Genomic DNA, 18,384 nt, shown 5'->3' with positions numbered 1-18,384 from the left:
TGCAGGCCAGAAGAGGGCACCAGATCTCATTACAGATGGTTGTGAGCCACCATGTGGTTGCTGGGAATTGAACTCAGGACCTCTGGAAGAGCAGTCAGTGCTCTTAACCTCTGAGCCATCTCTCCAGCCCCTGCCTTAGCATTCTGACTGCAGGGCTTAAAGGCATGTATCTGTAATTGGACTATCAGTTTGTTTTTAAAGTAAAACTGGCTAATTCACGAAAAAGCAGCTAGTTTTACAACTTACATCACACTCATCTGTGATCTAACCGTATTTGGGGATGTGGAAGAAGTGACTTTAGATATTTCTCTCTTGTTATATTGAATATTAAAAGGAGATAAGTAATGCCTGCAGTCAGAGTAGAGCACTCCTCCATGGTCAAAGCTGAAAGGAGTCTGAGATCTGAAGAGTTCTGACATCAGACATGGAGATGCAGATCTGGAGTCTGTCTTGCTGGTTTTCAGTCTTGCTTTGGTCCAATATTCCCTCACTGTGCTCCCTTTTAGAATAATAACGTATACTCTGTGCTACTGTATGTTGGAAGTATCTAATTTTCTTTTTGATTTTACAGGGATTACAGTGAAGAGGTTGCCGTTGCTCAGAAGAGCCTTTGGACTTCTAAACAGTGTTGAGATGGTAAAAGACTATGGAGAGAGACTATGAGACTAAATGTATTTTGCATTCTGATTAGAACTGTAAGCGAATGGGGGACAGCGAGTGGAACATGGTGTTTAGAAGGAGAATGACCCCCAGAGGCTCATATATTTCCACGCTTAGTCCCCAGCTGGTGAACTGTCTGGGGAGGATTAGGAGGTGTGGCCTTGTTGGAGGCGGCGTGTTGCTAGTTGTGGATTTTGAGGTTTCAAAAGCCTGTGCCAGGCCCGGTGTCCCTTTCTCTGCCTGCTGGGAGGTAGGTCAGGATATGAAGCTCTCAGCTACTGCTCCAGCGCTATGCTTGTCTGCTTTCTGCCATGTTACTGTAAGTAATTCCCCCTCCCCCATTAAATGCTTCCTTTCATAAGAGCTGTCTTGATTGGGACATCTCTTCAGTGACAGAACAGTAACTGAGACAATGCCAATCAGACCAGAGCACTTCAGAGCAGGCAGCTTCTGCCTGTGTGATCTTTATGTGTTTGCAAGAGTCACAAAGAAGGAAGCAGTGACTATGAGAGCATAAAACATTTCTGCAAAGTTAGGGGAAAAGAATAAAGTGATCAGAGAACACTGGATAGAACAGGAAACCGGTAAAAACTTCAGCTGCAGCTGGGCTGCAGTGGCACACGCCTTGAATCCCAGCACTCGAGAGGCAGAGCCAGGAGGATCTCTGTGAGTTAGAGGCCAGCCTGGTCTACAGATCGAGATCCAGGACAGGCACCAAAACTACACAGAGAAACCCTGTCTCGGAAAAAAAAAAAAAGGAGTATTTAAGTTCAGAAGCAAGTTTCATCACAGAAGTTTAGTAAAAAAGCTACCTTTTAATCTATTTTGTAGCAAAACTTAGGAAAGCAACTCAAGTTTTTTTGTTTTGTTTGATGGGACAGGGTTTCTCTGTGTAGTTTTGGTGCCTGTCCTGGATCTCGCTCTGTAGACCAGGCTGGCCTCGAACTCACAGAGATCCACCTGGCTCTGCCTCCCGAGTGCTGGGATTCAAGGCGTGTGTCACCAACGCCCAGCCTGAATTTAATATTCTTAAATTTTTTATTTGTGTTTGCATGTATGCACATATGTGTGGGTGCCTGTGGCGGTCAGAAGACGATGCTGGACCCCCTAGAGTTAGAGTCACAGGCAGGTGGGAGCCACCCAATGTGGGTGCTAGCAAGCACACTTGGTGCCTCTCCAGAACAGCAAGTGCTCATAACCACAGGGCCACCTGTGCAGCTTCATGCTTGAGCTTTAGGAAGTCTGCTCTACTCGTCACGGTGTACTCCAGGGCATGGGCAGTCTTACAGCACTCATGAGAAGCTCTTCTCATGTGGATGCGTCTCAGCTACTGGGCCAAGCCAGAGAAGAGGTGAAAAGGCAATCAGGACCACCTCTTCATCACTACTGCACCACCCCCCACCACCCCCCAACCCCCATTTTGCAAACACTTTTAATATAGGCCTCTAGACTTCTACCATTAAGACTTTATTGGGCAGTGGAGGTACACTCCTTAAATCCCAGCACTTGGCAGAGACAGGTGGATCTCTGTGAGTTCGAGACTAGCCTGGTCTACAGAGCAAAGTTCCAAGACAGCCAGGGCTGTTATAGAGAAACACTGTCTCGGGGTGGGGTGGAGGTGGGGGAGGATCTTCCCATTAAGACTTCAGTTTATTCTCTTAAGATAATTTTCATCCCATGGTCTGATTACCTACCGAAGGTCAAGGCCTTGGTTTTGCCAGATATTCTCCATAATTCGGATGATCTGAAGTGTTAACATATCTTGCCGCAAATCTGAAATTCAAATACACATCACACTGAACACCGTATCACCACTGTTGTCAGATGGCAATCAAGAGCCACATTCAATCTTCAAAATAATTTGTAAGACAGCAGTGTTGTAAGTTTTGAATCCACTTCTAAACTATCTGCACAATCATCTGGGTAACAAGGTATTTTAAAAGTTCCGACTGTATTTACAATATTTACCCTGTGAAGAATCAAGTGGAAATGTGGCCTATAATGCAAAGCTGGGGTCAGCAGCATTCACTGCTGAGTCTGATGCTCTCAGAAGCCACTGGTGAGCCTCCTCCCATCCTCCTGCAGCCCATTCTCCACAGAAATCAGGACCTTCTTTAAAACAGTCTCTCAGTAGACTACACTCTGTCTCATGGCTCTTTCACTTCTGTAATGACCTGTTGAACATGCTTTTCCCAATCAGACTTAAGCTACAAGAGGGCAGGCTCTGCCACAGTCCCGAAGTCCAGCACACAGAATACTACTTAAGGAATGGATGCTATGCAAACCACCCCTCCACACAGGAAGTAAGCCAAGGTAGACACCGACTCCAAGGCTCCTGATTCTGAAGGAGATCAAATTTCACCTCAATTAGGAAGGCTGATGCCAGGCTGACAGTCACCTCGAGGTTGATGTCTTGTCCTGACAGACTGGCACCTAGTCCTTTAAGGACTGGTCTTGACACAGTCTCATGCAGCCCACACTAGCCTTGGACTGGCTATCGAGCTGCAGAAGACCTTGACCAGCTGGTCTTCCTGCCTTCGCCTCCCAAGTGCTGCCATTCTGGCTGTGTCAAACAGCTGGGAAGGAGTGTCAGGACCACCTGTACTCACCTTAGTTCTGCCCCTTCCCCTTCTGTAATGCCGGCCTTCCTCCAGGCCAGCCTCAGGATAGCTCAGGAGGATGGCCCAGCTTCGGCTACTTGGCCTTTCTTTGGGGTCTCATATCCTGCGTGATTTCTTAAGCATATCTACACACTTTCTTCCTCCTGTTAGTCTGGCTTCTGTCATTTTATCTGTAGTCCATCCCAGAATGAATGAGGCAGAAGCATGCCCATTTTTGCTTTCCTACTCACGCACACTCACTTTGGGGCTGGGGAGGATTACTAGACTTAGAATCATAGGGGTCAACCTTCAGTTGTTTCCCTTGGTTGCTAAGATGCATGACAAGTGAGTTCCTTGTGGCAGGAATCTACCTTCAAGACAGATGAGAGGAGCGGAGAAGTGTCTGCATTTATCTACTCTCTCCAGATCTGGGTTCAACGTCATTAAAGCACAATATCTCATTTTCCAAACTCCTCCACATGCACACTGTAAAATGTCAGACATCCTAATAATCTAGAATTTATATGGCAATCCTTAAATGGCTTTCAAAGGTTTCGACGGTTCATAAATATCCTGTGTATAAAGACAGCAGCATGCACAGAGCATGAGCTCACTAGTGCGCTCCTCACCATCGCCATTTTTAAAGATGATCTCATTGTTCTGAAACAGTAGCTCTGACATGATGTCTGGGTTCTCCCAATTCAACCATAGTGGCCTTTTTGCAGAGGACATAATTCGACATTCTTCAAGCCTGTAAGACAGTTGAACACTTTACCAGGCACCTTAGCTTTTTATACTTGCGGTCCTTGTAAATAAATATACAATACAGCTTTTTGAAGTGTTAGAAGAATTAAAACTTTTTCAAAAGAAAATAATCTTAAAAATGTTTATATAAATTTTCAACCAGTCTAAGAACATATCATTGGTTTTATATAAACCATTTCCACTTCTATTTATTATATCAGAACTTCTAACCACAGAAAGATTTAAACTATTATCAAAGTAGCAGAAACTGATTCTAAATACACATAGGTCTAGTTTAAGACTATTTAATATTTTACTATTGCTGTTTTACAAGAATTGGAGGACTGGATTTATTTTAAGAGTTATTTGGATATATACTTATTTAAACACGACAATAAAGGGCATAAGAACCATACCTGAGGTTCCCTAGTTGATGAGCAGGGTTTAGAGGAGACAGAAAACCCTGCAGAGCATCCATGAAATCTGGCTGTCTCATCTGTTCAACCAAAAACTTCATCTGTACCTGATAAAGCAAAATCTGAGTGAGAAGTGGATTTCATACGGGAAAAGCAGCTGCTGCTTCCTTCACAGAGCATGCAGTGCTGTGAGTTACCTCCATTCCCTAGGCCACGCAAACACTGGTGACGGGGAAGTCCATGACTGGGGCAGTACTATCATCGAGGGGCCGAGGTGGGAGCACAGCCTGGGAGACAAGCTCCGCTGCTGGCTGACACAGCTCTAAGCAAAGTTATCACACTGCCTGCGGACCAGCTGTGGCTTTTGTAAACCAAGGTGCATTACAAACACGGTCCTGCCATTTGTACACGGGCAGGTTTCACAGCCGAGTTTAGTAGGTAAGGCCAGATTACGTGATCTCAAAAGTCAAGATTTACTTGACTTTCAATGAGGAAGTTTGTTGATCCTTATTTGAGGAGAACAAAAAGACCAGGTTGCTTTAGATCTGAGCTCAATATTCTTACTTTTAAGGCTTTTTTAGAAAAAGTCAAGCACTTACACTGTTAGGTAAGAAAGATCAGTGAGGATTAAAGAATCGGGAAAAATCACTTGATATATAGAATCTCATACTATATATGCAGTTTATAGTATGAAGAGCTATTCATCAACTCAGAGCTATCAAGCAGTATCTGATACATTTTTAAGGAAACTTTGAATTATTGAAACTATAAAACGTGACAGAATAAAAGCTAGGGACTAGGAATCATAATTTCCCCCTGGAATCTGAGCAACGAAGTTCCCCTTCCCATATCAAGTGAATAGCTAGAACATCCCATTACCACTGACGAGGCAGCTCTTTTGAGTCAGGCATAAAAGACAGAGATCTCTGTCTACTCTCATATAACACAGGGTCCTCCACACTCTAGTATAAACACGAAACTATCCACAGGAACTGTTGTATTTCCAGAGTAATATTTCAGTTCCTCACCACAATCTTATTTAAACTGACAAGTCGTTGAGTGATGAACTCCAATTTCCTAATGAAACCACCATACAAAGTCAAACTGTGATATGAAGAGTCTAGCACAAAATAAATGCTAGAACTTACAAATTATCTATTGTAAAGCTTTTCAAACTATTGCAATATAGTAATTTTTTCAAAGCAATAGTCCCCTGTTGCCCATAATCTCCATGTCAGAAATAGAACATTTTTAAAAAAATTTTTTCTTTCTTTTTACATTTATTTACTTACTTATTTACACACACCACATACGACATCAAGCCTGGTTTATGTGGTGCTGGGGACTGAATTTGTGTGTGCTACTTATATACCACCAACAGCTATATCCTGGCCTTTTCCATATACTTCTACTAATCTATATTTGAACCTATATACCACACAACTTCCAGAGAGTCAATTCAATCACCTATTTTAAGGAATCTAAATTAATACAGTAACTTTCTTTTAGATTAACTGCTACAACTTTAGAAAAGTTGTTTTTCTGTTCTTTGCCTTTTGGGACTCACTGGTGAATGGACTCTCCTATTTCACCGGAGGGGAGGCGAAGCTTGCTCTCCAGCTGGCAGTGATGAGTGAAGAGGGAAGGGAGAAGGTCCTGAGGTCCTGGAGGACGGCGGCGGCGGCGGGTGTTTATTACTGAGTCCAGTTAAACTTACTTCTTTCTACTTATTTTCAGGGTCATTACCAAAATTACAAATGAGATTAGGAAAGACTGTTTTAATTATTTACAGCTACATGAAAAGAGTACAGAGCAGGCACCCCTCATGCTCAAGAGAAGGTGACAGGTGCTTTGCCCGGGTCATGTGATCAACTTCCTTTTCATGAACACTCTGTTCAAAGTATTATTTCTATTTTGCAGTTGAGGAAATTGAGTCTTAGGAGCCTACATAAGATATTTAATCACAAAGCTGGCAGACAGTGGAATTTGAGTCCAAAATGCAGGGACCATGATCTGTATGTACACTGGGCTTTTAAGTAATTCTTCAAGAGTCCAAATCCAAGAGGAGCCATTCACACACCTTCTGTGTTTCATCCTTCTTCTCCTGCTTGAGGATGTCAGTTAGGTTGATGAGCTTCTCCATGGCCTCTACCTGTCTGTTCAGGTGTTTCAGATACATCCCACAGGCACGGCAGTAGGACTCCAAGAGCAGGCCAAACCTCTGACTGACAGTCTTATTGTGCATCTCAGATCTAAAAGAATAAGAAAAATTTATTTATGTGTATATATAGAGCCTTCTTCATTTTTTTCACAAGAAACTTTGGACTCTGCCATTATTCTGAATTCCAAGGTAAAATTTTCATTTTGGAACAACTTCATGTATGTATACAGTGAAACCTATCACAACATTAATTTGCATCTGGCAAATTTTACGTGGCTCAAAGTGGAAGCAAAACCTTTGAAAATATTTGCACCAATAGTACAGAATTCAGTTCTGACTTGTTGCTCACTTAATTCCAAAGAAAAGAACTTTGGAACAGTTTTCCATACAGATAAAGCAGCAAGATTCCTGCACTTATTAGGAAGGTGAGTTATACACATCTAAAAAATTTGGTAGGGGAAAAAAAAACTGACTTACTTTAAATGCCAAAAGAAAAAATGGCCAATCCTTTGATTTGTCAATGCTTTCTTTAGTAAAAATCTCACAAGCAGGTTATCCAAATATTGTTCATATTTTAAGACCTGAGGAATTAGAAAAGAAAAAAAATTCAGATGAATCAGGCCCATTTCTGCATGGCTGGACTTAAAAAATGCTATAAATAGATACTACTATTAGTAATAAATGGGTTTTTTAAAAAGCATAAACCTAATGCTGCTGCTTTGACAAGCTGTATGGTTGTGGAGTGACGCATGCTCAGTTTCTAGTGTCTTACCTGTACAAGCTGAATGAGGTACTGAGAAAGTTTGTCATCTGTTAAGTATTTTTCCAAGCACCGAACGGCAAAACTCCGAACCATAGGATCTGGATAATTACAGTCCAGAAGCTCCATGGCTTGCTCAGGTTTGATTGGAGGCCAATCTTTTACTAAGCAGTACATCTGTGGGCAGAGAAAGACAGTAAGTTATACATAAAGATCTAAAATACCATTTTAACATCTGATTTTAAAATTAGTTTAAAGCTGGGTGTGGTGGCACATGTCTTTAGTTGGGAGGCAGAGGCAGGTGGATTTCTTGAGTTCGAGGCCAATATGGTCTACAGAGTTCCAGGACAGCCAAGGCTGTTACACAGAGAAACCCTGTCTTGAAAACACACACACAAGGACTGGAGAGATGGCTCAGCAGTTAAGAGCACTGGTTGCTCTCCCAGAGGTCCTGAGTTCAATTCCCAGCAACCACATGGTGGCTCACAACCATCTACAATGAGATCTGGTGCCCTTTAGACAGAGCACTCACATGTAAAAAATAAAAATAAATTAAAAAAAAAAAAGTTTGGGGTTGGGGATTTAGCTCAGTGGTAGAGTGCTTCCCTAGCAAGTGCAAGGCCCTGGGTTCGGTCCTCAGCTCTGGGAAAGAAAAAGAAAACACACACACACACACACACACACACATACACACACACACACACACACACACACACACACACACATACACACACATACATACACACACACACACAGAATTTTATATATAAAATGATGATGACCAGTGTTTTTTTTAATTATGTCATCATAATACTTTATAGTCTATTTAATCTTCTAAGTTGATGCAGAGTTTCTGAGAATTGATGATTTAGGCAACATACAGGTTCTGTGCAAGAGCCCCTAAGTGATCTCACCTGGGCTACTTCATCTCTGGAATTCCACTTGACAGACAAAAGCAACTTGGGTAGGATTTCAGGAATAGTTACACAGTAGTGTCTGTTGGGGAAGACAATAAAGAGCACGTTATGCGAAAGTCTAACATCTAATTTCCCCATCATGCATCTGTAAGAAGTTCTAAGCTTATTATTAACTGCTATAAGCCTATCGGAGAAGTCAACATGTGTTCAAGACTATGGTCTCTATGCAGATACAGTTAAAACGGTAAAGACTAAGGATTTAAACGGAGGATAAATGCTGGCTGACAGTTAAGAACAATCATGGATGTGTTACTCTGCTCTTTAGGCACTCAAATCGTTCATCTCCATGCCCCCCATGAGCTTACTGGACAAGGTGTGTACTTCACAGACTCTCTAAAGAGATGAACTACAATTCTTTCAGTTAGGTCTGTCAGTGTGGGAAGCTGGTGAGATGCCAATGGGTAAAGGTGCTTTCACCAAGATGATGTGTCCACACACTGGAAGGGGGAAGTGGACTCCTGCAGACAGTGGCACATGCAACCTCCGCCCCACAATAATAAATAAAATGTAATTAAGAAAAAAATATACTAGTATTCCAAGTAGCAGCATGATTTACAAGTAAGGATAAGGCATTACTTTCCTCCTTAAAGAAAAGGGGAAGGGAACTTGCCAAATACAGTTTCTAAATCAATGAAAGTGATGAGTAGCTGGTCTAAAGTGTGCGTGTGTGTGCATGTTGAGTATGCGTGTGCGTGTGTTCCTGCTTGAATTTTACCTTAAAAAATTCTAAGAAAGCAAGGTGTCAGTCTGAGTTTATAACTGAGTGGCAGAGTATGTGCTTAGCTTACAGAAATCTGTAAGTTAAATCTCTATCACCAATTAAAAAAAAAAAAAAGGAATTTTCAAAGTTTGAGGATGGAGATATACCTAGGTTGGTAAAGTGTTTACCTGGCATGCATGAGGCCCTGGATTTCATCCCAGTTTCCAGTACCTTGTAAACCGGGTGTGGCAACAGAGGCAGAAGGATCAGAAGTTCAAAGTCATCCTCATCTAGAGTTCAAAGCTTGGGCTGAAACCCTGCCCCACAACAACAACAAAGACGAAACAAAAGCAACTTTTAAATGTTTAAGTATCAACATAACATGTGTCTCCAGAAAGAAGTATTTGTATCCATACTTTTGAAAAAGTCACCATTAACAAGAAAAATAACACTTAAATTACATTTTTTTTACTCTACTGGGTATGGTTAAAAAAACATATGGTAAGAACCAGCCAGGAGTGATGGTCACAGCTGTAATTCCAGCACTCAGGAAGAGGGCTGAGGTGGGAGGAGTCTAAGGAAGAGAGGTGGCTGGGCTATGCAGTGAGCTCAGGCCCAGCCTGGACTACAGCGAGAGAACCTACCTCCACAACAACCAAATGGTGTGCTAGGCACTCAGCTTCCTGCCTTGAGAGCCTCACCCCCGACACTTGCCTGTGGCTCCATAGGAAGTCTTTCTCTTGCTCAGTGATTTCAGACAGTGGGTCCCGGGTGCAAAGTGCTCGGAGCTGTTCTTTGTCATTTTCTCTGAGTTCATTGTCTCTGGCGAGTCTGTTACTCTGCAAAGTAAAGTATGACTTTACATAGGCTTCTTTGAGAGTCATGAGTGATGTGTTTTAAAAAGCAAGTAGACTTTTAATAAAGCTCACATGAATTATTAACACAAAATAATTTATTTTTCTCACTGAACTAATTTAAAACAGTATTTGTGACCCAATGCAGTCATATGTTATTCTGACCACCAAGCAGTCAGAAGAGGAAGTCAGCTCTTCCTCTCCCTAATGAGCTCTTCTACTACCTACTAACTATAGCCTGATGATGCTTCTGGGAGAAGAGAGCAAAAAGCAGAATAATAAAATAAAAATGTAAACTCTTTCATGTTCCTTGCTAAATCATCCTCCTAACATCTTTTAAATGAACTAACTCATTAAAGCACTGCACATTCAACATTAAGGAACTAAGCAGAAAGTAACAAACTTATTATATAATAGATTTCATATTTATTTATATTCTCTTCAAATACAGATTATTTGCCTTGGAGTCTTTGAATAACTAACACCCCCAAATAATTCCAAAGTGTCACCATGTAAAACAAAAACAAAACAAAACAAAACAAGACAAGAAGGGCTGCAAGATGGTACACTGATTGGACACAGAAGGGCTGCAAGATGGCACACTGACTGGACACAGAGGCTTGCTGCCAAGCCTGGCAGCCTGGGTTTGATCCCGGGATGGACTCACACGGTGGAAGGAGAGAAGCAACTCCATCAAGCTGTCCCTGACCGCCACAAGTAAGCTGGGGCATGCACACCCACCACCCACAGTAAAAAATAAGAGCTACGACAGATCACCTCAACAGTTCCTATGGACGCTTACTAATATACTATACCAAACAGATGCCATACTCTAGCCCTTTTGAACAGCAGAAACAAAAGGAGTCCTCTGTGTTAGCTGGTCTTTATGTATTGATGCATCTTGAAGTTATACAACAGGATGAGGAAGTACTATGTGGACAGAAACCTTCAATGAGCACTTGTGAAGTATGGACTGTGGCTACTTTGCTATTCCTGTTAGGCTTAGAAAGCAGACCCTACTCAGAGCATCCAATCTAATGGAAAAGGCTTTTAAAGAGGAGTTTGGTCTGATGGAGAAACAGGAAGAAAGTCAGTGAGAAAAACGTCCAGTGGACAAGGGGACGACGAGAGCAGAGGAGGGTCAGCACGGGATCCCACCAAGGGGATGAAGGCCATGATCTATTCTACGTGTCCTAACGCTTTTTCAGTAGAAGGGAAATCAGTTCAGAGGCTACTACACAGGCCCAGATGAGAAGCCTGCTGTCTTACATCATTACTATCATCAGCATCCAATGGACTCCATTGCTTTTATAGTTTTAAAATTCTGTTTACATGTTAAAATAACAAGAATCCAAGCATAATAATAAACTTAAAAGTTTTCTCACATGAGCTTCATTCTGAAGTATCTTTGTCAAACTGTAAATAACACTGTCAAAACACATTTGACACTGAGGTTCATGCTTCTGTTGAAGACATCAAGATGGCCATTTTTCTTGCTCAACAATTGTAAGACATTTTCATTTTATATTTGTATTTGTAAATCACATGATCAAGGAATGAATTCTGCACCACCCTTTTCCTTTCACAGGCCTCTGTATATACATTTGCCTTCTGCATTCCTTCATGGAGAAATATATCGAGTAAATGTTAATGCTCAACACTGCGACGGTTATTTCAGATGGTCAATATGACTGGATTGAGCAAAGCCTCAGTTAGTAAAGCACACTGTGGCTTTGAGGAGCTCCAGAAGGATGAGAAAGAGGGAGGAAGGCCTACCCTGAGGGAACATCAACCAACAGATGGAAGATCTGGACAGAATAAAGGGGAAGGTGGAAGTCTGTGCTCAGGCTTCCTCTTTTCCCTTCCCAGCACCACCTCAGAATTGCTCTGCTCCATGTGCCCTCCCCACTCTGAGGGACAAAGACTCCTCCCTAAACATGAGCCCAAAATAGATCTTCCCTTCATGATTTTGTTTTAGATTTTTTAAAAAAGTTTATGTGTACGAATGTTTTTGCCTGCATGTACATGCACCATGTACATGCCTGGTGCCTGCAAAGTCAGATGAAGGTACTGGATGCCCTGGAACTAGATGGTTGTGAGCCATGTTATGGGTGCTTGGAAGAGAATGAGTCCTCTGCAAGAACAAGTGCTCTCATCTGCCAGGCTAGCTCTTCAGCCTAGCCTCCTTGTTTCTCACAGTATATGCTACAGTAGTAAAAAGTGTTACACACATATCATATGGAACAGGAAAGAAATACCATGAATATGTGGCCAAGCTTTTGACACAAAATACAGAAATAGAATCACTCTTTGATTACCAGTCAGTTGAATTACTGGCTAGATAGAAGTAGACTTATTCTCTATCATTGGGAACACTTTCACTCATTTTATCCTTATGAAGGATGTACTGTTTGACATTGTATTTTCAAGACAAATCTCACCAACATCAGAGTCTGAAGCTGTGTTTCTAAGGTGGACCTCTGGTTGTATCTGGAGACATTTTTTGATCATCAGTTTGTGTCTAGTGGTTCAGAGGCCACAGACACGGCTTAGCATCCTGCCACATGCAGCATGATCTACACAGAAGATGCACTTGGCCTTCAGAGCAGGGCTGAGGCTGAGAAACAGTGCTGCCCACATTCCTGTGACTTTCCCAGCAATGATGAAATAGCTGCCTCTATAACTTCTATCCCAAGGAGGGAAAGTGAAAACTTCTGTCCAACACATGTCTAAAAACACCACAAGGAAAACAATTTTACAAAGCTGGTGTTTGCAGATGCATTTAAATCTCTATACTCTTCTTGGAAGATGCCACAAGATATTGGGCAATTTGGAGAGGAAAGGAGTATGGACTAATGACTATACTTCACTACTGTCCTCTCCAGGCTATCATACCCCTCCCTCTACATCTCTGCATTTGTTTAGTCTTCCTTGAGCACGACTGGAAGGAATGAAATAGAAAAATGCCTTCACATACAGGAAAACTAAAGTTCCATAATTACTTTCCACTTAGAAACATTTCCTACCTATTTAAATTGTATTCTATAAAAAGAAACACACCACAAGTCATAAAACCTCAACCCTAACCAAGTGCTACCACTGCTCCAAAAGGAGATGCCTTCTGCCTGCTGTTTATTTTGTTTTGTTTTTACATTGTATACACAGGAAGACAATTAGCTTCAACTGTCTGGAAAGATGTCCTCAGAAAGGAGCTCTTACGCACTGCTCTCTTTGTGTTTGGCCAGGCACATTTCACAACCTCAGCCCAATATTAGTCAGCTGGTCTCATATAACCTACAAGCAATTCAAACAAAAAGCAATCGTTTGGAAAGGAGGAGAGGACACCCAAGAGCAGGAACACCTCTCAACACCCACCCTTCTGTCATTAAGAAACAAGGAAGAGTAAGTGGTCCTTGATCTGGGTTACTATGGTGCTCAAGCTATGCATGGTCAGGGTTAGACTATGAGGTGAACAGTCACACTGTTCTCCATACTTTATTTCTGGAGACCTGGACTAACATTTTGTGATGAAGAGTTGCTTCTGCTGCCTCCAAGTTCAGCTCATGTTTATTATACTTGAGTTTCAACTCCTAGTCACTAACTCAAGAGAGGTCTTTCCTGGTCTATATACACTAGCTCTACCCACCTCAGTTATTCTCCTTATACTACTGCTACCATACCATGCTGTATGCTTGGACATCTCTTTAGTCCCCAAGTTCATTATAGCATCTATACCAATTTTTATAGCATCCAATAAGGCTTCAAATAAAGCAAGAATGAAATAGGTACAGGTGGGTACAGAAAATGATCTCTACTGCTGTACTGCTACAGAGTGTTGTGGAATATTCCTTTTACACAGTGTGAAGATATATCACTGTGACTGGTTTAATAAAAAGCTAAACAGGAAATAGCTAGTCAGGATTTTAGGAGCAGAGAGAATGCTGGGAAGAAGAAGGTGAGGTTGCTAGCCGGACTCAGAGGAAGCATGACATGTAGGAGATAAGGTAACAAACCATGAGCCATGTGGCAGCACGTAAAATAACAGAAATGGGTTAATTTAAGTTATAAGAGCTAGTTAAAAACAAGCCTAAGCTATTGGCTAAGCTTTCATAATTAATAAGTCTCTGTGTCACTTTTTGTGAGCTGGTGGTCCAAAGAAAAGTCCGTCTACAACCGAGCTCAGTTATATCCACATCAGAATGATTGAGCTACACAGCCCTCATGCACACAGAGCAGGTGCTCATCTCTAGAGATTACGGCCTAGACAAAGAAACTCAGGGTGTGCCTCACCAGTCCTGTATGAGAGTAACTGAATCCCGCTTCTCGGGACACAGACCAGTTGGCATGTTCTTCGATCACAGACATATCTGGGAACTTCACCACACTGCTGAACCAATCAAACTCCAATTCTAAGCATGGAGTTTCCTGCAAGAAAGAACAAATGTTATTGCATACATGTTATGCTTAGCTGTCATAAAGAAAACTAATTTCTGATAATAAAAAGCTTACTTTATTTGGGTTTGACCCAGTAACACCAATAGGGTTCAGCAGATCTTCTAACCCATGTGGAACAGGCCAGAGATTCAAAGCCATTTTCCCGGATACTAGGGTGTCTGTATAATCAAACAAGTTTATATTTCCCCAGGCCAATGGACAGTGCTCCTTAATGAAACAAAGAAAATATTCACGATTCTGTGAATAAATCACACATTTCCAAATACACTTCTTCCCTGGGAGGAGAATTCAACAGTTGCATCTATAATTAAAGGAATATAAAGTCTACCAAAGCCATACTGGCTTTTCACAATATAAGGGTTTTCTGTGCCTTTCCCACCAGGAACCCCAGTATTTTCTCTATTTTAAGGGGACACATGAACCAGTACAGGAGTGAGGTGTATAGTAACTCTCACAGTCACCCAGCATGCTTAACAAATTACACTGACATGAACTCAGGGCGTACTTATTCATCAGCAGTGCATTTCTCAAGCTCTCCCAATATATTCTCAAATGCTACACTCACTAGTATCTTAGTCTGCATTTGAGAGGCTGAGAAGGACACTTCTCAGAGAACCCTGGGTTACACACACGGCAGGACTAGCCTAAACCAAGAAACAAAAGAGAAAGTGGAAATTTGCCCATTTTGTAAGGAAGCATGAATCAAAGGTACCAGGGGATTCTGGAGAGCAAAATCTAGAGATAATATTATCTGAGATACTTTACCTCCTTAGCACCCTTTCGGCCTTTAACAGAGCAAATGGAAAGGCAAAGGCGAGCAGCGCGAGGAAGATCAGGAATGTATATGTCATAATTCAGCCATTCATTCCACCTACAGAAAATTGATAGAACAAAGCTATACCCAGAATACACATGGCTCCACAATACATCAACACTAAAGACAAGGAGAATGACAATCAAATGAAGTCACAGTACAGAACAGTATTAGTTGGGTGTGGTGGCTCACACCTTTATCCCAGCACTCAAGAGGCAAAGGTAATCCGTGAGTTCAAAGCTAGCCTGACCTACACAGCCAAGTTCCAGGTCACCCAGAGCTACAAAGTGAGACCCTGTCCCAAAAAGCTGGGGGCGGTGCCTGAGTCAGTATTACTGGCCATACAGAGTATGGAAAAAATTCAAACTTCACGGATGGAATTGTAGAAGACAAAGGGCAGGTGGCAAGGAACGCACTAACAGGAAACCTCATGCATTAGGACTAAACACATCACTTGTTACAACCGAACTGGAAAGCCCTGGAAAATGAACAAATGCATACCCAGGTTCACTATGAATAAAGACAGCAATGTGCGATCCACAGACTGCTAACTGAACTATTCATAATATCCTCCACCTGCAAACAACCCAAAAGTGAAACAAACTTGTAGAAGCCTGGATACTTGTTCCCTTTAGGGGAGGAAAAATTAACCTGGGAATGGGCATGAGGAACCATTTTTTCTGTTTTTATTTTATGATCAGTGCGCGCCTTCTACTTTGGGGCAGGTGACTGTTTCTGCCCTGTGCTGTGCACCACAGGCTCCTGGCCCACAATCTCCTGTCTCTCCCTTCCATCTCTCCATGGAAGTGCTGGGACTACAGATGTGAACCACCACATGCAGCTTCTTCTTCATTTCTGGGCATGGTCTCATTTATTCCAGGTTGGTTCCATTGCTGTGTTCAATGATAACTTGAAACATTTGATCCTCCTGCTTCCACCTCCTGAGTGCTGGGATTACAGGCTTGTACCACACCCGATTTTATTCAGTGCCAGGGATTGAACCCAGGGTTCCATGCATGCTAGGTAAACACGCTACCAATTAAGCTACATCCCCAGTCCCTGTACCCAGCTTTTCATGTGAGTTCTAGGGCTTCAAATCAGTCCAGTTATCAGGCTTTCAGTTAGTACTTTTCCTTACTGAACCATTTTCCCTAGTTCTAGTTTTGTGATCAAATAGATGAGTTATGTACTTACGATCTCCATACTGTGTGTGGTGTACATATGTGAGGACATGCATACTCACTATGCACATATGCTTATGCATCATGTGCATGTGGAAGCCAAATGTTGAGGCTGGCTGTCCTTTTCACTCATTCTTCACATTATTTTTTGAGACAGGGTCTCTCACTGGCCCTGGAGCTACCCGCTTTAGCTCTACAGCTGGGACAGTGAGCCCCCAAGACCTACCTGTCTCTGTATCTCCCAGTGCTGGGATTACAGACTTGCATTGTCTCACCCAGGCTTTTATGTAGGTGCTGCAGATCTGAATTCAGAACAGCACACTTAAACAGCAAGCACTCTACCCAATGAACCATCTCCCTAGCCCTCATGGTCTGTATACTTTTATGCATGTATGTGTTATGCAAACAAAATAAAATTTGATTTATTAAAAATCTAACCAAACAGAAAAGAGAAACTAGCTAATGGGAACTGGCTAATGATTATTGTTATATTTATTTTTATACGTAATCAGTTTCATTCAGAACAACTCCCTGGTCTAAATAAGTCAGCATATAAATAAAATGAAGGATATACACAAAGCTGGGAAATGGTTTTGTCAGTAAAATGCTTCCCTGCAAGCCTTGTGTGATTAAAAGCCAGATGAGGAGGTGTGCACTTTCGATCTCAGCACCAGGGAAGCAAAGACAGGTGGATTCCTGGGCCTTGCTAACCTACTTGAGAAGTTACAGGCCAATGAATGTCTCAAGGAAAAGGTGGAGGGCCTCTGGAGAATGAAACCCAGGGTTATAATCTTTGGCTCCCATTTGTCAGCATGTCTCCCCTACACCCACCCCAGACAAAGTATTTTAAATTTTATCTGTTTATTTGGGGGGTGGGAAGACACACTTGACTTATATCTACCTAAAACTTGATTAGTTTGAAATTTCCCAAACTGCACATAAATAAATGGGAAGTGCCCTCCACACTCTCAGAGAACTCTGTTCCTAGGTCTAGTGGAACTAGCACTCTTTTCTCTGACATCCACTGCAAAACATACCAGGTTATTTATTTTCTACAAACTTACTTATTTATGTGTGTATATATGCTTACATGAGCATATTTGCTCATGTGTGTATGAATGCATGAGGGGAACAAAAGTTGAGTGTTATTCTACATCAACCTCTGTCCACTCCTTTGAAACAGGGTCTTTTCCTGAACCTAGAGCTCTTCTTTAGTCAGCTATGCTGAAAGCTAGGAAGCCTCAGCAATCCTTCGTCTCCACCTCTCTTGGAACTGGAATTATAGACACACGTGCTGAGATCTTAATTCCTGTCCTTGTGATTGCACATCAAGAGTTCTTAACCAGGGAAAGAGAGATGGTTCAGCAGTAGATCACTGGCTGCTCTTGCAGAGGACCCAGGTTTAATTCCCAGCAACCACATGGCAGCTCACAACTGTAACTCCAGTTCCTGGGGATCAGATGCACTCTTCTGGCCTCCAGGGATACTAGGAATGCATATATATACATGCAGGCAAACACATACATACACATACTTCTATTAAAGAGCTTAATCACTGAAACATCTCTCTAGTCTCCTCCCCCAAGTTACTTTTTTTTTTTTTTTTTTTTTTTTTCCGAGACAGGGTTTGGCACCTTTCCTGGAACTCACTTGGTAGCCCAGGCTGGCCTTGAACTCACAGAGATCCGCCTGCCTCTGCCTCCCGAGTACTGGGATTAAAGGCGTGCGCCACCACTGCCCAGGCCAGGTTACTTTTAAGAAATAGTTTTATGAATGTAGTCCAAATTGATTGCTCTTTCTGAAAACTAACTGTATATGTATAAAAAAAAACATAAAATATCAAATTCACCCGGTATATGAAAAGCACAACTACTGAGCCAAAAATTTCAGTAAAAGTCTTCTTTTTTCTAAACATTATTATATTAATTGTGTGTTAAATGGTTTTTATTATATTTATTGCATTGAATGTTTTTATTATATTTATTGTGTGCACACAAGTGCATGTGAAGGTCCAAGAACGACTTCTGGGAGTCAGTTCTCTCTTTTCTCATGTGGGCTGGGA

General features: G+C 41.9%; 1 protein-coding gene across 1 annotated transcript in view; it reads right to left on the bottom strand.

Moving 5' to 3' along the window:
• Positions 1-18,384, bottom strand: part of Pik3ca (phosphatidylinositol-4,5-bisphosphate 3-kinase catalytic subunit alpha) — a 77,260-nt gene that overhangs the window by 13,228 nt on the left and 45,648 nt on the right. The window contains exons 7-17 of the mRNA XM_052730169.1: positions 15,093-15,198; positions 14,382-14,534; positions 14,163-14,297; positions 9,733-9,857; positions 8,256-8,337; positions 7,354-7,518; positions 7,059-7,162; positions 6,501-6,672; positions 4,421-4,527; positions 3,890-4,011; positions 2,355-2,433 (exon numbers count right to left, since the gene is read on the bottom strand). Of these exons, the coding sequence (XP_052586129.1) occupies positions 2,355-2,433; positions 3,890-4,011; positions 4,421-4,527; positions 6,501-6,672; positions 7,059-7,162; positions 7,354-7,518; positions 8,256-8,337; positions 9,733-9,857; positions 14,163-14,297; positions 14,382-14,534; positions 15,093-15,198 (1,350 nt within the window). The remainder of the gene's footprint in view (positions 1-2,354; positions 2,434-3,889; positions 4,012-4,420; positions 4,528-6,500; positions 6,673-7,058; positions 7,163-7,353; positions 7,519-8,255; positions 8,338-9,732; positions 9,858-14,162; positions 14,298-14,381; positions 14,535-15,092; positions 15,199-18,384) is intronic.

The sequence above is a fragment of the Peromyscus californicus genome, unplaced genomic scaffold, assembly GCF_007827085.1.
Source record: "Peromyscus californicus insignis strain IS unplaced genomic scaffold, ASM782708v3 Scaffold_9__1_contigs__length_137607984, whole genome shotgun sequence".
NCBI lineage: Eukaryota > Metazoa > Chordata > Mammalia > Rodentia > Cricetidae > Peromyscus > Peromyscus californicus.
The sequence above is the reverse complement of the archived record's forward strand: the minus strand, read 5'-3'. Positions and strand labels throughout refer to the sequence as shown.